We start from the raw sequence: 16,680 nt of genomic DNA on the forward strand, positions 1-16,680 counted from the left end.
TTTAATTTCACTGTGATGTGTATAACTACTTCTTCTTCTCAGAAGGAAAATCCTTGAGAGATGAGGAAATCCTGCAGCATCTCCCAGTTGGCACAACCGCTACACTATATTTTAAAGATTTAGGGCCACAAATAGGATGGACTATGGTGAGCTATGCTGCAAGCCTGAGACATTTTAATTAATGCTTCTCCTTAATTAATTCTTGCATCGCTTTCTCTCTGCATTTATTTAGAATGTCCATGCGCTGCCTGGTCTGACAGCAGATATAGACAGTGGAGCTTCATTTTCAGTGACTCTAATCTTAAGAAGCATTTAACCAGAGAACCCAATAAAAGTACATCATGCAATCCTGGCCGTGCACCCCGTGGAAAAGCAGCAGTGATTGCCTTGCAACATGGTAGCCTGGCACCGTGGAACTAAGTGACTATGTAACTTCTGTTCCTTGGGCTGTCAGAGATCAGGCTCATCTTGTTGTCCTGGAGATCAATCCTGCAAAGACATATGAGTGACTTTACTCATGTCAGTCAATTTCATTGACTTCGATGGGTCTACTCATGAGAGTAAAGTTACTCACATGCATGTTTGCAGTTCAGGTCCTGGGACACTAACGACAGCTGGTCATTTCAGTAGCAGCATGAATTCAGATTGATTTTGGTGAATAGTTTTGGCTGAATAAACACTGAAAACAAAAATTTTGAAACTCAAAAGTTTGCTTTGAAACTATCATAATGAACCATTTCAACTTTGTGTTTTGAATCAACATTTCATTTAGAAACTAAGTATCACTTCAAATAGACATTCACAATGTTTCATTTGACCCAAACACATTTTTTTTTCTTTTTAGTTTTTCATTTTGTCAAGAAAGACCACCACAAAAATCAATTTTGGTTTGAAACTACCCGAATATTTTTTCATATTTTTGGTACAGCCACAAAACTGAAAAATCAGTTATTCATTCAGCTCTAACATTAACAGAAATTGAAAACATCAAATGTTCTGCCCTCTTAATTCAAAGAAAAGTTCCATCATGGCAGCGTTAGCCTATAGCATTGACTAGGTGGTAAGAGAAATGGTGGCTTTGAAATTAGTTGGGCAACTGTCCCTCACAAACCCTTCTGCAATTCCACAATACACATATTGTCCTTTAGTTTTAATTTAAATGTCACAGCATGAAGGTAAAGTTAGACAGGAATTTGAAAACGTATCATTTTTAATTACAATAATTAATATAATCTTATTAATGACAAATAGTAAAGACAAAAGTAATAAACCCCCCTATAATTTTAAATCACTTTTAATTGAATATAAATCCTCAGATCATCACACTGGAGCCCATATTAGAAAAAGACTCCTACCAAGTAATCCTAAATGCAGTAAGATGATCAGAACAAATAATTACAATATGAGCAGGTAATAAGATCAAGATGGTTTCGTATCAATGTACAGTGAAATACCACAGCATATCAAACATTATAATGTAAATCGAAGCATATACCCTGCCATATGATTGTCCCATGAACCATCTAGACCCTCCTCACTCTGCCCTTCATTAATCTTATTCAGACATAACCTAAGAAAAGCTTTAGCTTCAGCAAGTTTAAAGAAACAATATCTTCCCATCTACGGTCAATTTAACCTTTGCCAGGATGAGTGCTGATGCAATTACATCAATTGTAATGATGATATCCATATCATGTAATATCACTAATACCTCAACAACTTTTCTGGACATATGAGTAGCTCTAAGTATATCAGAAAAAAGTGATGATTTTTTGTTACCTAAATACAGTACATTTCCCTTATTTCTCCATAATTCAGACATGAGCCTACTTTAATTAGTTATGGAAGCAAAAGTAATTCTAAAAATTGAGGTCAAATTAAAGGATGATCATATGAAGTATTTCTATTTTAAACCAAATTCACTCATTAGAAACTAGTTTCTAGCCCTCCACCCTTTTTTTGGAGAAATTCTTTACCAGCATTCTTTTAAAGCTATATTTAAAAAGTAGTTTTATAGTATGCCAAGATGAAAAATAAAGGCTAACGTTATATAAATATAATTTGCATGCACATTTATCACAACTGTATGTGCTCCCATGTTAATTGCACATAACTTGTCACCTGTGCATGGAATTACTGAAATTGTATTCAGTTACTGCAAATGCAAGTGCACATTATATGTATGCGTTTCTAACAATCTCAGCCTATAATTCCAAATGTTGTCATGGCAAAAAAACAAACAAACAAAACAAAACCACACCTCCATTCTGGGTTAGTGGAGGAATTTACTAATCACAAAAAGAAAACAAACAAACAAAGCACTGCCACTGATCTGCTCAGTCTAATTATTCTCTCTCTCTCTCTCTCTCTCTTTTTTTTTTTTTTTGGCAGGTATTTTTGACAGAATATGCAGGTCCATTGTTCATCTATTTTCTGTTTTATTTTCGCATGCCTTTTGTCTATGGCCTGGATGACAAGCTTACATCAAGCCCACATCCAGTGGTTAAGTAAGTTCTGTTATGAGCCTCAAGCAATATTTTTGTAAGCATCATATTTTTATTCCAAATTTCTTGTCACACATGTTTCTGCAGCATTCCTAAATGCTTTTGTCTTGCTATTTCTAGCTTGGCATGTATCTGCCATTCTTTCCACTACATCAAAAGGTTGATTGAAACAATATTTGTTCATCGGTTCTCCCATGGGACTATGCCACTGAGGAGTATTATTAAGGTAAATTGTGACAAATCTACCCACAGCCCTCTGGTAAATACAATCTGGCCCCTTTCTGCACTGCTTCATTAGCACAGTGTTTTGGTGTGGCTTTTGTGGTAATGCACAGCAGCTCTGATTATGTAAAGCTGTAATTCTTTTACAGGATCTCACAATAACCTACATACCACCCTGCCATTATAATTCCTGTCACAGTTTTCCCATTGCTCTTTCAAGATTTAATACCTTCAGTATTCATTCCGTTTTTAGCCCGCTAGCTCTCTTGGGTGTGAGGATTTCAGAAGCACTGTTATATTTTAAGGGGGCACAGTCTAATATAACTAGAGGTTTTCAAAATATTTTTAATCTGTTTTTTGTAATAGATTCATAGAATCATTTCTCTCCTTGACAATTATAAATTTGCCTTTGCTTCTTGTGTAGCATAAAGCACCATGGTTGTTCTATATTTCCTTCCTGTCATGAGCACAACCTAGCAACAACTCTGTTCTGGGAGCAGAGGATCACCTGTACTCCCTCTGTTGGCTGCCTGTCTGCCCACACAGTGGTATGATAGACTGCATGGCTGTGAAGAAACTACAGATATTTAAAAAAAATGAGGCAGCAGAATACTGTATTTTAAAACAATGTTATATAGAATCTGGAGGATAGCAGATTGTCATATCCTAATAGCCCGGTTTTACGGTATTTAATATTTCGTGTTTAGACATTACGGTATTTAATATTTTTTGTTATTCCTTTAAAATACATCTGCATCTTAAGGGAGTGGTAGTCTCACCTGGGAACGAGAAGGCTCTAGTTTCATTTTTACACCCTACCAATAGTCCTATCTTTGTTATTACCCTATTGATCATCTGACTCCCTGCAGCTGATTAGCATTAGCTTTGTGCTTCCTAAGTAGGAAAAGGGTCCTAACTATTCAGCTAGTAGCATGAGCTGGGCACTGGAAGTCACAGTGAATTTTTTTTGCACAGATTTATTTTCATTGCTTTCCTGAGCAGAGATGTGCACAGGTTTCTATCAGGCTAGCAGCTCACTTCGAAATGTCTAGTCTGGACAAGTGGTAGCTATTTTACATTAATAACATTAGATGTTTGAAAGCAGGACAACTGTACCTTTAAAGTAAATTCATACTGTGCATTAAATCATCACTTGTCACTGGTGTCTGACACCCATATTGCACCACTCCTGTCCAAACAAAATACAGCTGCTAAAATTCTTATCTTTGCCAGTCATTCTGACCAAGGCCATTGAATCACTTCCCCTTCTCCACTACATCAAGTTCACGATACTTGTCTTCAACCTCAAGTTCATACATAACTATGTGTCTCCCTAGGATAACGAGTCTTGTGGATAAGGGAGAAGCGGTGGATGTGGTATACCTAGACTTTAGTAAAGCATTTGATACGGTCTCGCATGATATTCTTATCAATAAACTAGGCAAATACAACTTAGATGGGGCTACTATAAGGTGGGTGCATAACTAGCTGGATAACCGTAGTTATTAATGGTTCCCAATCCTGCTGGAAAGGTATAACAAGTGGGGTTCTGCAGGGGTCTGTTTTGGGACCGGCTCTGTTCAATATCTTTATCAACGACTTCGATATTGGCATAGAAAGTACGCTTATTAAGTTTGCAGACGATACCAAACTGGGAGGGATTGCAATTGCTTTGGAGGATAGGGTCATAATTCAAAATGATCTGGACAAATTGGAGAAATGGTCTGAGGTAAACAGGATGAAGTTTAATAAAGACAAGTGCAAAGTGTTCCACTTAGGAAGGAACAATCAGTTTCACACATACAGAATGGGAAGAGACTGTCTAGGAAGGAGTATGGCAGAAAGGGATTTAGGGATTATAGTGGACCACAAGCTAAATATGTGTCAACAGTGTGATCCTGTTGCAAAAAAAGCAAACATGATTCTGGGATGCATTAACAGGTGTGTTGTGAGCAAGACACGAGAAGTCATTCTTCCGCTCTACTCTGCGCTGGTTAGGCCTCAACTGGAGTATTGTGCTCAGTTCTGGGCACCGCATTTCAAGATGTGGAGAAATTGGAGAGGGTCCAGAGAAGAGCAACAAGAATGATTAAAGGTCTAGAGAACATGACCTATGAAGGAAGGCTGAAAGATTTGGGTTAGTTTAGTTTGGAAAAGAGAAGACAGAGGGGACATGATAGTAGTTTTCAGGTATCTAAAAGGGTGTCATAAGCAGGAGGGAGAAAACTTATTCATCTTAGCCTCTAAGGATAGAACAAGAAGCAATGGGCTTAAACTGCAGCAAGGGAAGTTTAGGTTGGACATTAAGAAAAAGTTCCTAACTGTGAGAGTGGTTAAACACTGGAATAAATTGCCTAGAGAGGTTGTGGAATTTCCATCTCTGCAGATATTTAAGAGTAGGTTAGATAAATGTCTATCAGGGATCGTCTAGACAGTATTTGGTCCTGCCATGAGGGCAGGGGATTGGACTCCATGACCTCTTGAGGTCCCTTCCAGTCCTAGAATCTATGAATCTATTTAGCTGCACTTGGGCCTAATTTACGTCTCACTTGCACTGGTGTAATTCTGTTGATTTTAATGGAGTTATTTGTGATAAAAAAAGTCATATCAGGTTGACCCATAACTAATTTTTTTCAAATTTATCAGCACACCAAAAAAAATTGTTTAAAATGTTTCTGGTCAAATGAAACATTTCATTTTTTTTATTTTTTATTTTTATTTAAAAAAAAAATTTAAATTTCAGAATGAAAAGTCATTTTTAATTGAAACATTTTGAAAATGTCAAAATCCAACATTTCAAATTTTTTAAAATATATTTAAAAAAATATTTTTGAGTGAAACAATTTAGAAAGTTCAACATGAATTTGCAACCAGTCTTGGTCAGCCCAAATCTGCATTTCTTGGTGAAAAACATTTCACAGGAACAGTTTTACCAACTCTAATCCCATTATCTTTACCAGCCTCAACACCCTTTTTGTTTTTTTCCTCTCTCAGCCATATGAGCTTCTTCCATGACACCACATGTGTGTAGAAAGTTCTTCCTGGGTTGTAAAGACAGTTCCCCATTTAAATTGGGGGAAAGGGATGTAAACATACTAAGGATATGTCGTCACTACTGGCTGGATCAGCAGGCAGCGATCGATCCCCAAGCGCTCTCCCGTCAACTCCTGTACTCCAGCTCGGTGAGAGACGCAGGCAGAGTCGACGGGGGAGCAGCAGTCGACTCACTGTAGTGAAGACACCGCAGTAAGTCGATCTAAGTACGTCGATTTCAGCTGTTATTCACGTAGCTGAAGTTGTGTAACTTAGATCAATTTCCTCCCCTCCTCCCCCCCAGAGTAGACCAGGCCTAAGTGATCAAGTTGATGAAAGGTCCAGTGACCCAGACCCTTAAAGGTATTTAAGCAGGAGTGCCGCCAGCTTTTCTGCCACCCCGAAATGCCGCCCCCCACAGAGGCGGCGGAAGGTCCCGCCGCCGAAATACCGCCGCGGTCGCCACCCCCCAAATTGTAGCGCCCTAGGCGACCACCTAGATCGCCTAATGGGTTGCGCTGGCCCTGTATTTAGGTGTCTAACCCCCTTTGAGGATCTGCCTTATTACTTTCACTTTGTGGGAGGAGAAAGGAGTGGGTGTACAGATTTTCAAGGACATTTAATTATATGGAAAATTTGGATCACCAAGAAACCATTTGTGAGATAGCAGGAGCAAAGAAATGTCAGACACCCCCCCACACTTCAAAATGGGGCAATTTTAAACACCTTAGAACTTCCAAACAACTCCGTGTAACCTCCACTAAAATTCCATCACTCCCCTATCATGGTGTGTATGATTTTATATTAGCCCCAGTTTTTTTTTTATTCCTAATTAAGAGACAAATTGTTAGACTCCACTCTAAAAGGAAAGCTCAGCTCAGCCTTAACTTTGGAGCCAGAAATATGGTTTAATAATATGTATTATATATGTACATATCTTTTTACCTAGTCTGACTACACATTTTTCTCCAGTACTCAAATATAGGTGGTAGAAAAGGCCTCCTATTTTAGATACATCATTGTTCATATAGGGGCTGGCTGTTTGTCCTCTAGGAGAAGTCAATAATCTTAATTTAATGAGGCAATCAAGTTCCTTGTGAGCATGACTTAGAGGGGATGGGATTGGACATTTCTGAGAGGGAGGAGGGTTTCCATCCATCGTATTGGCTGGGAGACCCTTCACCTTTGTTTCACATACATGGCAGTAGGGTCATTTGGGCTCTTTCAATGCTTCATTGTGCTCTCTGGGACATGGAGGGTATGAGCAAATTCTTTTTCTGAAGAAAGGATACAGACGTAATTAAAATGGAAACAGACACGTCCCATCCATGAAGGTTCTACTCATTCCTAGTGGGAATCAAGTAAAAACATTACACGGTATAAACAAGGCTCCTTTTGCTAGCACTACATATATTCTTGAAAGGTTGTGTTACTTTGTTAGGCCCTCCTAAGCAGTGTCATCTGCTGGGAGTCTGTGTATGAAGAATGAGTTGTATACTGCCGGTTTTGATATGACTGATTTCAGCAGTGGCAAATCCCACTTACTTTAGGAGTCTTTCCTTAAAACTGAGCTATGTTTTTAAAGAAAATCGTGTACATAAGAACGGCCGTACCGGGTCAGACCAAAGGTCCATCTAGCCCAGTATCCTGTCTACCGACAGTGGCCAATGCCAGGTGCCCCAGAGGGAGTGAACCTAACAGGCAATGATCAAGTGATCTCTCTCCTGCCATCCATCTCCACCCTCTGACAAACAGAGGCTAGGGACACCATTCCTTACCCACCCTGGCTAATAGCCATTAATGGACTTAACCACCATGAATTTATCCAGTTCTCTTTTAAACGCTGTTATAGTCCTAGCCTTCACAACCTCCTCAGGTAAGGAGTTCCACAAGTTGACTGTGCGCTGCGTGAAGAACAACTTCCTTTTATTTGTTTTAAACCTGCTGCCTATTAATTTCGTTTGGTGACCCTCTAGTTCTTGTATTATGGGAATAAGTAAATAACTTTTCCTTATCCACTTTTTCCATATCACTCATGATTTTATATACCTCTATCATATCCCCCCTTAGTCTCCTCTTTTCCAAGCTGAAGAGTCCTAGCCTCTTTAATCTCTCCTCATATGGGACCCGTTCCAAACCCCTAATCATTTTAGTTGCCCTTTTCTGAACCTTTTCTAGTGCCAGTATATCTTTTTTGAGATGAGACCACATCTGTACGCAGTATTCGAGATGTGGGCATACCATCGATTTATATAAGGGCAATAATATATTCTCAGTCTTATTCTCTATCCCTGTTTTAATGATTCCTAACATCCTGTTTGCTTTTTTGACTGCCTCTGCACACTGCATGGACATCTTCAGAGAACTATCCACGATGACTCCAAGATCTTTTTCCTGACTTGTTGTAGCTAAATTAGCCCCCATCATATTGTATGTATAGTTGGGGTTATTTTTTCCAATGTGCATTACTTTACATTTATCCACATTAAATTTCATTTGCCATTTTGTTGCCCAATCACTTAGTTTTGTGAGATCTTTTTGAAGTTCTTCACAGTCTGCTTTGGTCTTAACTATCTTGAGCAGTTTAGTATCATCTGCAAACTTTGCCACCTCACTGTTTATCCCTTTCTCCAGATCATTTATGAATAAGTTGAATAGGATCGGTCCTAGGACTGACCCTTGGGGAACACCACTAGTTACCCCTCTCGATTCTGAGAATTTACCATTAATTCCTACCCTTTGTTCCCTGTCTTTTAACCTGTTCTCAATCCATGAAAGGACCTTCCCTTTTATCCCATGACAATTTAATTTACGTAAGAGCCTTTGGTGAGGGACCTTGTCAAAGGCTTTCTGGAAATCTAAGTACACTATGTCCACTGGATCCCCCTTGTCCACCTGTTTGTTGACCCCTTCAAAGAACTCTAATAGATTAGTAAGACACGATTTCCCTTTACAGAAACCATGTTGACTATTGCTCAACAGTTTGTTTTTCTATGTGTCTGACAATTTTATTCTTAACTATAGTTTCGACTAATTTGCCCGGTATCAACGTTGGACTTACCGGTCTGTAATTGCCGGGATCACCTCTAGAGCCCTTTTTAAATATCTGTGTTACCCTAGCTAACTTCCAGTCATTGCGTACAGAAGCCGATTTAAAGGACAGGTTACAAACCTTAGTTAATAGTTCCGCAACTTCACATTTGAGTTCTTTCAGAACTCTTGGGTGAATGTCATCTGGTCCCGGTGACTTGTTAATGTTAAGTTTATCAATTAATTCCAAAACCTCCTCTATTGACACTTCAATCTGTGACAGTTCCTCAGATTTGTCACCTACAAAAGCCGGCTCAGGTTTGGGAATCTCCCTAACATTCTCAGCCGTGAAGACTGAAGCAAAGAATCCATTTAGATTCTCTGCAATGACTTTATCATCTTTAAGCGCTCCTTTTGTATCTTGATCATCAAGGGGCCCCACTGGTTGTTTAGCAGGCTTCCTGCTTCTGATGTAGTTAAAAAACATTTTATTACCACCTTTGGAGTTTTTGGCTAGCCGTTCTTCAATCTCCTCTTTGGCTTTTCTTATTACATTCTTGCACATAATTTGGCAGTGTTTATGCTCCTTTCTATTTGCCTCACTAGGATTTGACTTCCACTTTTTAAAGGAAGTCTTTATCTCTCACTGCTTCTTTTACATGGTTGTTAAGCCACGGTGGCTCTTTTTTAGTTCTTTTACTGTGTTTCTTAATTTGGGGTATACATTGAAGTTGGGCCTCTATTATGGTGTCTTTAAAAAGTGCCCATGCAGCTTGCAGGGATTTCACGTTAGTCACTGTACTTTTTAACTTCTGTTTAACTAACCCCCTCATTTTTGCATAGTTCCCCCTTTTGAAATTAAATGCCACAGTGTTGGGCTGTTGAGATGTTCTTCCCACCACAGGGATGTTGAATGCTATTGTATTGTGGTCACTATTTCCAAGCGGTCCTGTTATAGTTACCTCTTGGACCAGCTCCTGCGCTCCACTCAGGACTAAATCTAGAGTTGCCTCCCCCCTTGTGGGTTCCCGTACCAGCTGCTCCATGAAGCAGTCATTAAAAGTATCGAGAAATTTTATCTCTGCATTTCGTCCTGAAGTGAAATATTCCCAGTCAATATGGAGATAATTGAAATCCCCCACTATTATTGAGTTCTTAATTTTGATAGCCTCTCTAATTTCCCTTAGCATTTCATCATCACTATCACTGTCCTGGTGAGGTGGTTGATAATAGATCCCTAATGTTATATTCTTATTAGAGCACGAAATTTCTATCCATAGAAATTCTATGGAACATGTGGATTCACTTAAGATTTTTAATTCATTTGATTCTACATTTTCTTTCACATATAGTGCCACTCCTCTCCCCCTCGCATGACCTGTTCTGTCCTTCCGATATATTTTGTACCCTGGAATGATTGTGTCCCATTGATTGCTCTCAGTCCACCAGGTTTCTGTGATGCCTATTATATCAATATCCTCCTTTATCACAAGGCACTCTAGTTCACCCATCTTATTATTTAGACTTCTAGCATTTGTGTACAAGCACTTTAAAAACTTGTCACTGTTTATTTGTCTGCCCTTTTCTGATGTGTCAGATTCTTTTTTTATGTGAATGTTTATCATCTGATCTGGCCCCTACTTTATCCTCTTCCATCCTCTGCTCTTGACTATAACCTGGAGATTCTCTATCATTAGACTCTCCCCTAAGAGAAGTCTCTGTCCGATCCACATGCTCCTCTGCAGCAGTCGGCTTTCCCCCATCTCCTAGTTTAATGTTTAGTGCCAGCAGTCTGGTTCCACTTTGGTTTAGGTGGAGCCCATCTCTCCTGTATAGGTTCCCCGCATCCCAAAAATTTCCCCAGTTCCTAATGAATGTAAACCCCTCCTCTCTACACCATCGTCTGATCCACACATTGAGACTCTGAAGCTCTGCCTGCCTACCTGGCCCTGCGCGTGGAACTGGGAGCATTTCTGAGAATGCCACTATAGAGGTCCTGGATTTCAGTCTCTTCCCTAGCAGCCTAAATTTGGCCTCCAGGACATCTCTCCTACCCTTCCCTATGTCATTGGTACCTACATGTACCACGACCACCGGCTCCTCCCCAGCACTACACATAAGTCTGTCTAGATGCCTCGAGAGATCCGCAACCTTCGCACCAGGCAGGCAAGTCACCATACGGTTCTCCTGGTCATCACAAACCCAGCTATCTACATTTCTAATGGTCGAATCTCCCATTACTAACACCTGCCTTTTCCTAGCAACTGGAGTTCCCTCCCCCAGAGAGGTAACCTCAGTGCGAGAGGCAACCCCAACATCATCTGGAAGGAGGGTCCCAACTATGGGAAGGTTTCCCTCTGCTCCCGTTGACTGCTCTGCTTCTCTGGGCCTTTCATCCTCCTCTACAGTGTCCCGGAAAGCCTCATCAACATACCTCGCTGCCTCTCTTAGCTCCTCCAGTTCCGCCACCTTGGACCATCCTCCAAAGTCTGTACGTGGTCTCTGAGGGCCAGAAGCTCCTTGCACCGAATGCACATATATGCCACCCACCCACAGGGCAGGTAATCATACATGCTGCACCCAGTGCAATAAACTGGATAGCCCCCACTCTGCAGCTGGGCTTCTGCCTGCATTGTCTCCAAGTTAATGAAAGGGTTGTTTAAAGCAAGAAGTCTTGAATGTAGTTTGGTTTATAGGTTTTAAGGGGAATAAAGGGAAACAGATAGAACCGACAAGGGACCCTCACTCCCTTCCCACTCCCATTCTAAACTCCCTTGCGAAACTCCCGTGTTAGCAGCCTCTGGTCGCTTGTGCGCTGCTTTATAAAGCCCTGGCCTGTGTGAATGCCCCACCCACTGATTAAGGCTCAGCCAATTACCAGAGGCTTCTAGCTTTCAGGCCTTCCTTTGAAGCTCACATCTTCCAACTGCCAGCCACAGCACACGGTCCTTCAAACAAACAAACAGACAGACTGACAAACACAAGCTCAGCACACAGCAAGTAACCCCCAAACACAAACAAACACACACTACAGACAGTCACTTACCCCAAGGGTCCTGTATTTGCTCCTCCTTGGCCTGGAGCACTCCCTTGCACTTTGTATGTGTACTTTGGATGTTCACATTAATTACAGCATTTATTGTTAGGATCAGATCCCAATGTTTAGATGATGCTTTAGAACAGGGGTTCTCAACCTTTTTCTTTCTGAGGCCCCCGCAACAAGCTATAAAAACTCCACGGCCCACCTATGCCACAATAACTGATTTTCTGCATATGAAAGCCAGGGCCGGTGTTAGGGGGTAGCAAGGAGGGCACTTGCCTGGGGCCCCATGCCACAGGGGCTCCCGTGAAGTTACATTGCTCAAGCTTTGGCTTCAGCCCCGGGTGGCAGGGCTCAGGGCCCTAGGCTTCAGCCCCATGTGGCAGGGCTTCAGCTTTCTATCCTGGGCCCCAGTGAGTCTAATGCTGGCCCTGTTTGGTGACCCCCATGAAACCTGCTCGCAGTCCCCCAGGGGGCCCCAGGCCCCTGGTTGAGAACCATTGCTTTAGAAGAAACGGGATTTTTTTTCAGCACTAAAAGCCATAGGCATATACAACTCAACTCATGGCAAGTCCCAAATTTAGGGGAGAGTTTCCTTGTAAGATTCCATTTTAACAGTCTGAGCCCTTCAGGGTAGAGACTTTTCCCATTAGTCTGTACCTCGTCTGGTGTGTTTTGGGTGATACTGTAATACAATAATGAACAGTGAGAGAGGATGGTCTTGTGGTTTGGGTGCTGGACTGGTACACAAATCTGATTCTGGTTCTGCTGCAGGTTTTCTGAATAACTTTGTGAAAGTCACTTAACCTCTGCACCTCAGTTCCATTATCTGTAACAGAGATGCTTTCTTTGGTCCACCATTTGTCTGTCTGGTCTGTAAACCTGTGGTAGGGACTGTCTCTTTATGTGTTTGTACAGTGCCTTGCACAATGGAGCATCACTCTTGATTGAGGCCTCTTAGCTCTACTGTAATAGAAACAATTCTAGTGATACTGACATTCATCACAAAGCTGTGAAGGCAACCACAACCCTTGGAGCATGTGAGATTTTTATGACTTCTCACACCATCAGCTAAAAGAACCACATTGTCAGATATACTACATTCAGCAAGTCTGGTTTGCAGATGCTAAGATTCTGATTTCAGATACACAACCTCTGGGCATTACTGCCAGAAATGCTGTTTCACCATATAGCTGTAGATAATGGCCATCTTGTTACTCTAGCTCTCTACATTTAATAAGCAGAGCCCAAGTAACATAACTCTCCTCTATATGAAAAATAAGTCTTTCTAGAAGACCTGGACTTTCAGCTGGCCATGGATTTGCCTTCCATTGATGGCTTGGCAGCCAGAGAAAAGCTCATGTAAGGTGTAGGAGTTACCATTCTCGTTCATTTTTAAAGAGAGACTTTTAGACTAAGCAGATTGTGCGGCATTTGAAACCCGTAACAATCTGGTTACTTTAGAATGACTACTCAGCGGAGCTGTGTTTTCCATTAACTGACTGCCTCATAGTGAGAGCACCTTGATTCTTGTGCTCTTCCTTTCTTCCCTGGCCCCAGTGCTCCAGTCTCCTCCTCTTTTTCACAAAGTCTCATCTCCACCACAATCACCCACTGTGTCTACTCACTCAGTCCCTGTGGAGGAGTCTCTCTCTTCTTAAAGTCAGAATGGCCACTCCTCTAAATCTTCCTCCACACATAAGCCTCTGCTTTTTCTTTACGGCTTGGGTTCAGTTTTGCTGCTAACATCTTTCTCAATCAGCAGGTCAGAGCAGTTTCCTGACAGGGTCTCTAATGCCACCACCACATAGGAGTTTACCTTTGGGCTCTAGCAAGTCCAACTGGGAACAGTGGTAGATAAAAATGTGAGCCACAGTTTCTTAGAAGAGGCTTTGGCTACTGCAAATCATTGGAAAAAACTATATTTTGGATCAGGGCTGGCTCTAACTTTTTTGCTGGCCCAAGCAGCAAAAAAAAGTGCCGCCCCGCCGAGCCCCCCCCCTCCCCGCACCGCGCGCCGCCCCCCCTGCCGAGCGCTGCGCTGCCGGAACCCCTCCCTGAGCGCCACGCCCCGCCACCCCAAGATTGGCCACCCCTTACCAGGAGCCGCCCCAAGCATGTGCTTGGTTGCCTGGTGCCTGGAGCCGGCCCTGTTTTGGATATAAAAAGAGCTATAAGTCTTACCACCCATCCCCCTCCACCTCACTGCTGCTTAGGTTAAATTTGCATCGATTTTGGACTGAATGGCTAGATTTTCAGAATGGTGGCATAATTCCTTAAATCTGTAACTCATAAGGTTAAATTGTATAAAACAACAAACAGCTAATGCCAACAGGAAAATATCATGCAGTTTAACAATATTCATCACCATTCAGGAACAGGCTTCATGTTGCATGAGGGTAGAATTTTGTATTTTTAAAATGTTCATTTTTCATGCCTTTTTATTGATGTTTTTAATTTTTTATTGCTGTTCTATACAATTAAAAACATTAAACATATAAAAAGTCTATTTGGGAAGTCCATTTTTTAAGCCATTGTGCTAATTAGTGAAAACAGTTTGGGTTTTTTAGTTGACTCAGCAGATCGTATGTACATACCCCTGTTGACTTAAGTGGAAAGTGTACCAGACCCCTAGTAAAACTCATTGGTGTGTTTGATTTTGTGAAATCTCTATAAACAAACAAAACTAGGAACCAGATTCTCCTGTGGTATAACTCCATCAACTTCAGTGGTATTATGCCAGTGGAGAATTTGGCCCTGGGATTTTGAATATCCTAAAACATTTTTACTTTTGATTTAAACCATTATTTTCCTGGTGTCAGAATTTAAAACCATGATTTTCTAATTAAATAAAAGCTAGAGCTATGTGGAGGGAGCCAGGACTGCATATATACAGACATCATTGCTGGCAGCGGGGATTGAATTTGGAAATTTCAGTGAACAGCACAATCTCTTGCCACTTTAACAAAAAGGAATAACTCTAGCTGTTCTATAGTGTCAGGCTCCTATCCTTGAGGGAGCCAATCACTTCAGGAAGACATTAACATGCACTAAACCAGTATATCAGATATGCAAACAAAGACTCTGATTTGAAAGTAATACCTGCCATGCCTCTAGGACAACTGTGGGAATAAAAAAATTGCAGCCAAGCTCACGTTTTCTCCGTAATTTATTGACCTTCAGTAAAATGTTGGGGTCTATATTCTGAACTATGAATGCTTAATTTAGAATAGAACATGGAAGTTCACATTTGAGTTCTACTATTGTAAATTTGGAACTCAGTTCAAAGTTTAGTTACTACATTTTTATAAAAGATAAACAGAATTGTTAACATGAGTGATATGACCTCAGCTTGGCTGTGTTCCCATATGTTTTATATTGCATCATTTGTAAATATTTTTATTATGGTAACTCCCAAAAGCCCCTATGAGGATTGGGACCCCACTGTCCTGGATTTGGTACAAACATAGAAAAGATACAAGCCCTGCCCAGAGGGGCTTACAGTCTAAAGACACAAACAGCTAAAGGATAGGGAATGGGAATACAATTATGTATGTTATTGTAGTTTACTTTTATGATTGGGTTTAGATGAAGGATGTAGAGCCAAGATGATCTTAACAATGGCAGGATTCTGAATCTTAAAATAAACTTGGGAGTAAGGCTGCAGTAGTCCAAGCCAGGAAAGAGGAGCTTGTAGTAGTCAAGACATGAAGCGATGAGGGCTTGGATGAGTTTTGGCTGGGGGAGCAAAGGCTGGATTTTGGAGTGTGTAAGAAAAAGTGAAAGGATTTAGAAATGTCCTGAATATGTGCATCCTGCGAGAGAGCCAAGTCAGAGGTGACACCCCGGTTATAGGGGAAGAGTGAGGGAAGGAAGATGATGAGCTCAGTTTTGGCCATGTTGAGTTTAAGGTGGTGATTGGACAAAGATGTCAGAAAGACAGGCTGAGATACTAGATTTAGTGAAGGGGGAGGGTGCATCCAAAGAGGTAGATTTATGAGTCATCAGCCTAAAGATGGTAGTTAATACCTTCCTTGCAGAGGAGAGCACATAGAGCTAGAATATAGAAGGAGCAGAGGAGAGGTCCAAGGATAGACATCCTAACATGGTGAAAGGGGAGGAGGAGCCTGGCAAAGAAGAAAGAGCAATTGGAGAGGTAGGAGTAGGAGATCATGAAAGAACAGAGCCATGGAAACCAACACGGGACAAAATTTCAAGTAGGGAGAAGCTGACATTTTAAAAGCTTCCAAGAAGCCAAGGATGATAATGCTAGAGTGTAGGCCCTGAAATCTAGCCAATAACACATAATTAGAGAATCTAGTGAGAATTCAGTGGAGCATAGAAGGTGGTAGCTAGATTGGAGAAGGTCAAGAACAGAATTGAAAGAGAAAAAATCAGCAAGTGATTGCAGACCACACATTCAGTGAGTTTGGAGGTGAAGGGGAGGAGAGAGATTGGGCTATAGTTTGAGGAGAACATAAGGTAGGGTCAAAGGCATGGCCGGCAAGTTCTATGGACCTGTGGTGCCTGGGCACCAGGAATATTCCTGGTGTCCAGGCACCACAGGCCTCGGCCCTGCCTTCTGCTCCCGGGCACACACACCCCCTGCATCCTCCAGGCCATTTAAAATGGCCCAGGGCCCCCACTCGCTACCAGCAGCACAGCGGAGCTGAGCGGCTTCCTGCCTGCTCGCTCCACGTGGCTGCTGGCCCCTCCCTGTGGCCCCTGGGAGGGGTGGGTCTGTGTCTACGCATGCTGCTCCCGCCCCAAGGGCCCCTGCAGCCAATAGGAAGCTGCAGGGGCAGTGCCTGGGGATAGCAGCGCGCAGAGGCCCCCCGGCCCGCCCTGCCT

The 16,680-nt window shown here is 41.7% G+C and overlaps 1 protein-coding gene across 5 annotated transcripts in view; it reads left to right on the forward strand.

Annotated features, from left to right (window-relative positions):
• The window catches only part of LOC101945886 (very-long-chain enoyl-CoA reductase-like), a 67,307-nt gene that overhangs the window by 44,379 nt on the left and 6,248 nt on the right, over nucleotides 1–16,680 (forward strand). For all 5 annotated transcript variants that reach the window (XM_065554262.1, XM_065554261.1, XM_042840594.2 and 2 more), the window contains exons 5-7: nucleotides 43–146; nucleotides 2,392–2,507; nucleotides 2,625–2,730. In XM_065554262.1, coding sequence (XP_065410334.1) covers nucleotides 43–146; nucleotides 2,392–2,507; nucleotides 2,625–2,730 — 326 coding nt within the window. The remainder of the gene's footprint in view (nucleotides 1–42; nucleotides 147–2,391; nucleotides 2,508–2,624; nucleotides 2,731–16,680) is intronic.

Source organism: Chrysemys picta, chromosome 8 (assembly GCF_011386835.1).
Source record: "Chrysemys picta bellii isolate R12L10 chromosome 8, ASM1138683v2, whole genome shotgun sequence".
Taxonomy (NCBI): Eukaryota; Metazoa; Chordata; order Testudines; family Emydidae; genus Chrysemys; species Chrysemys picta.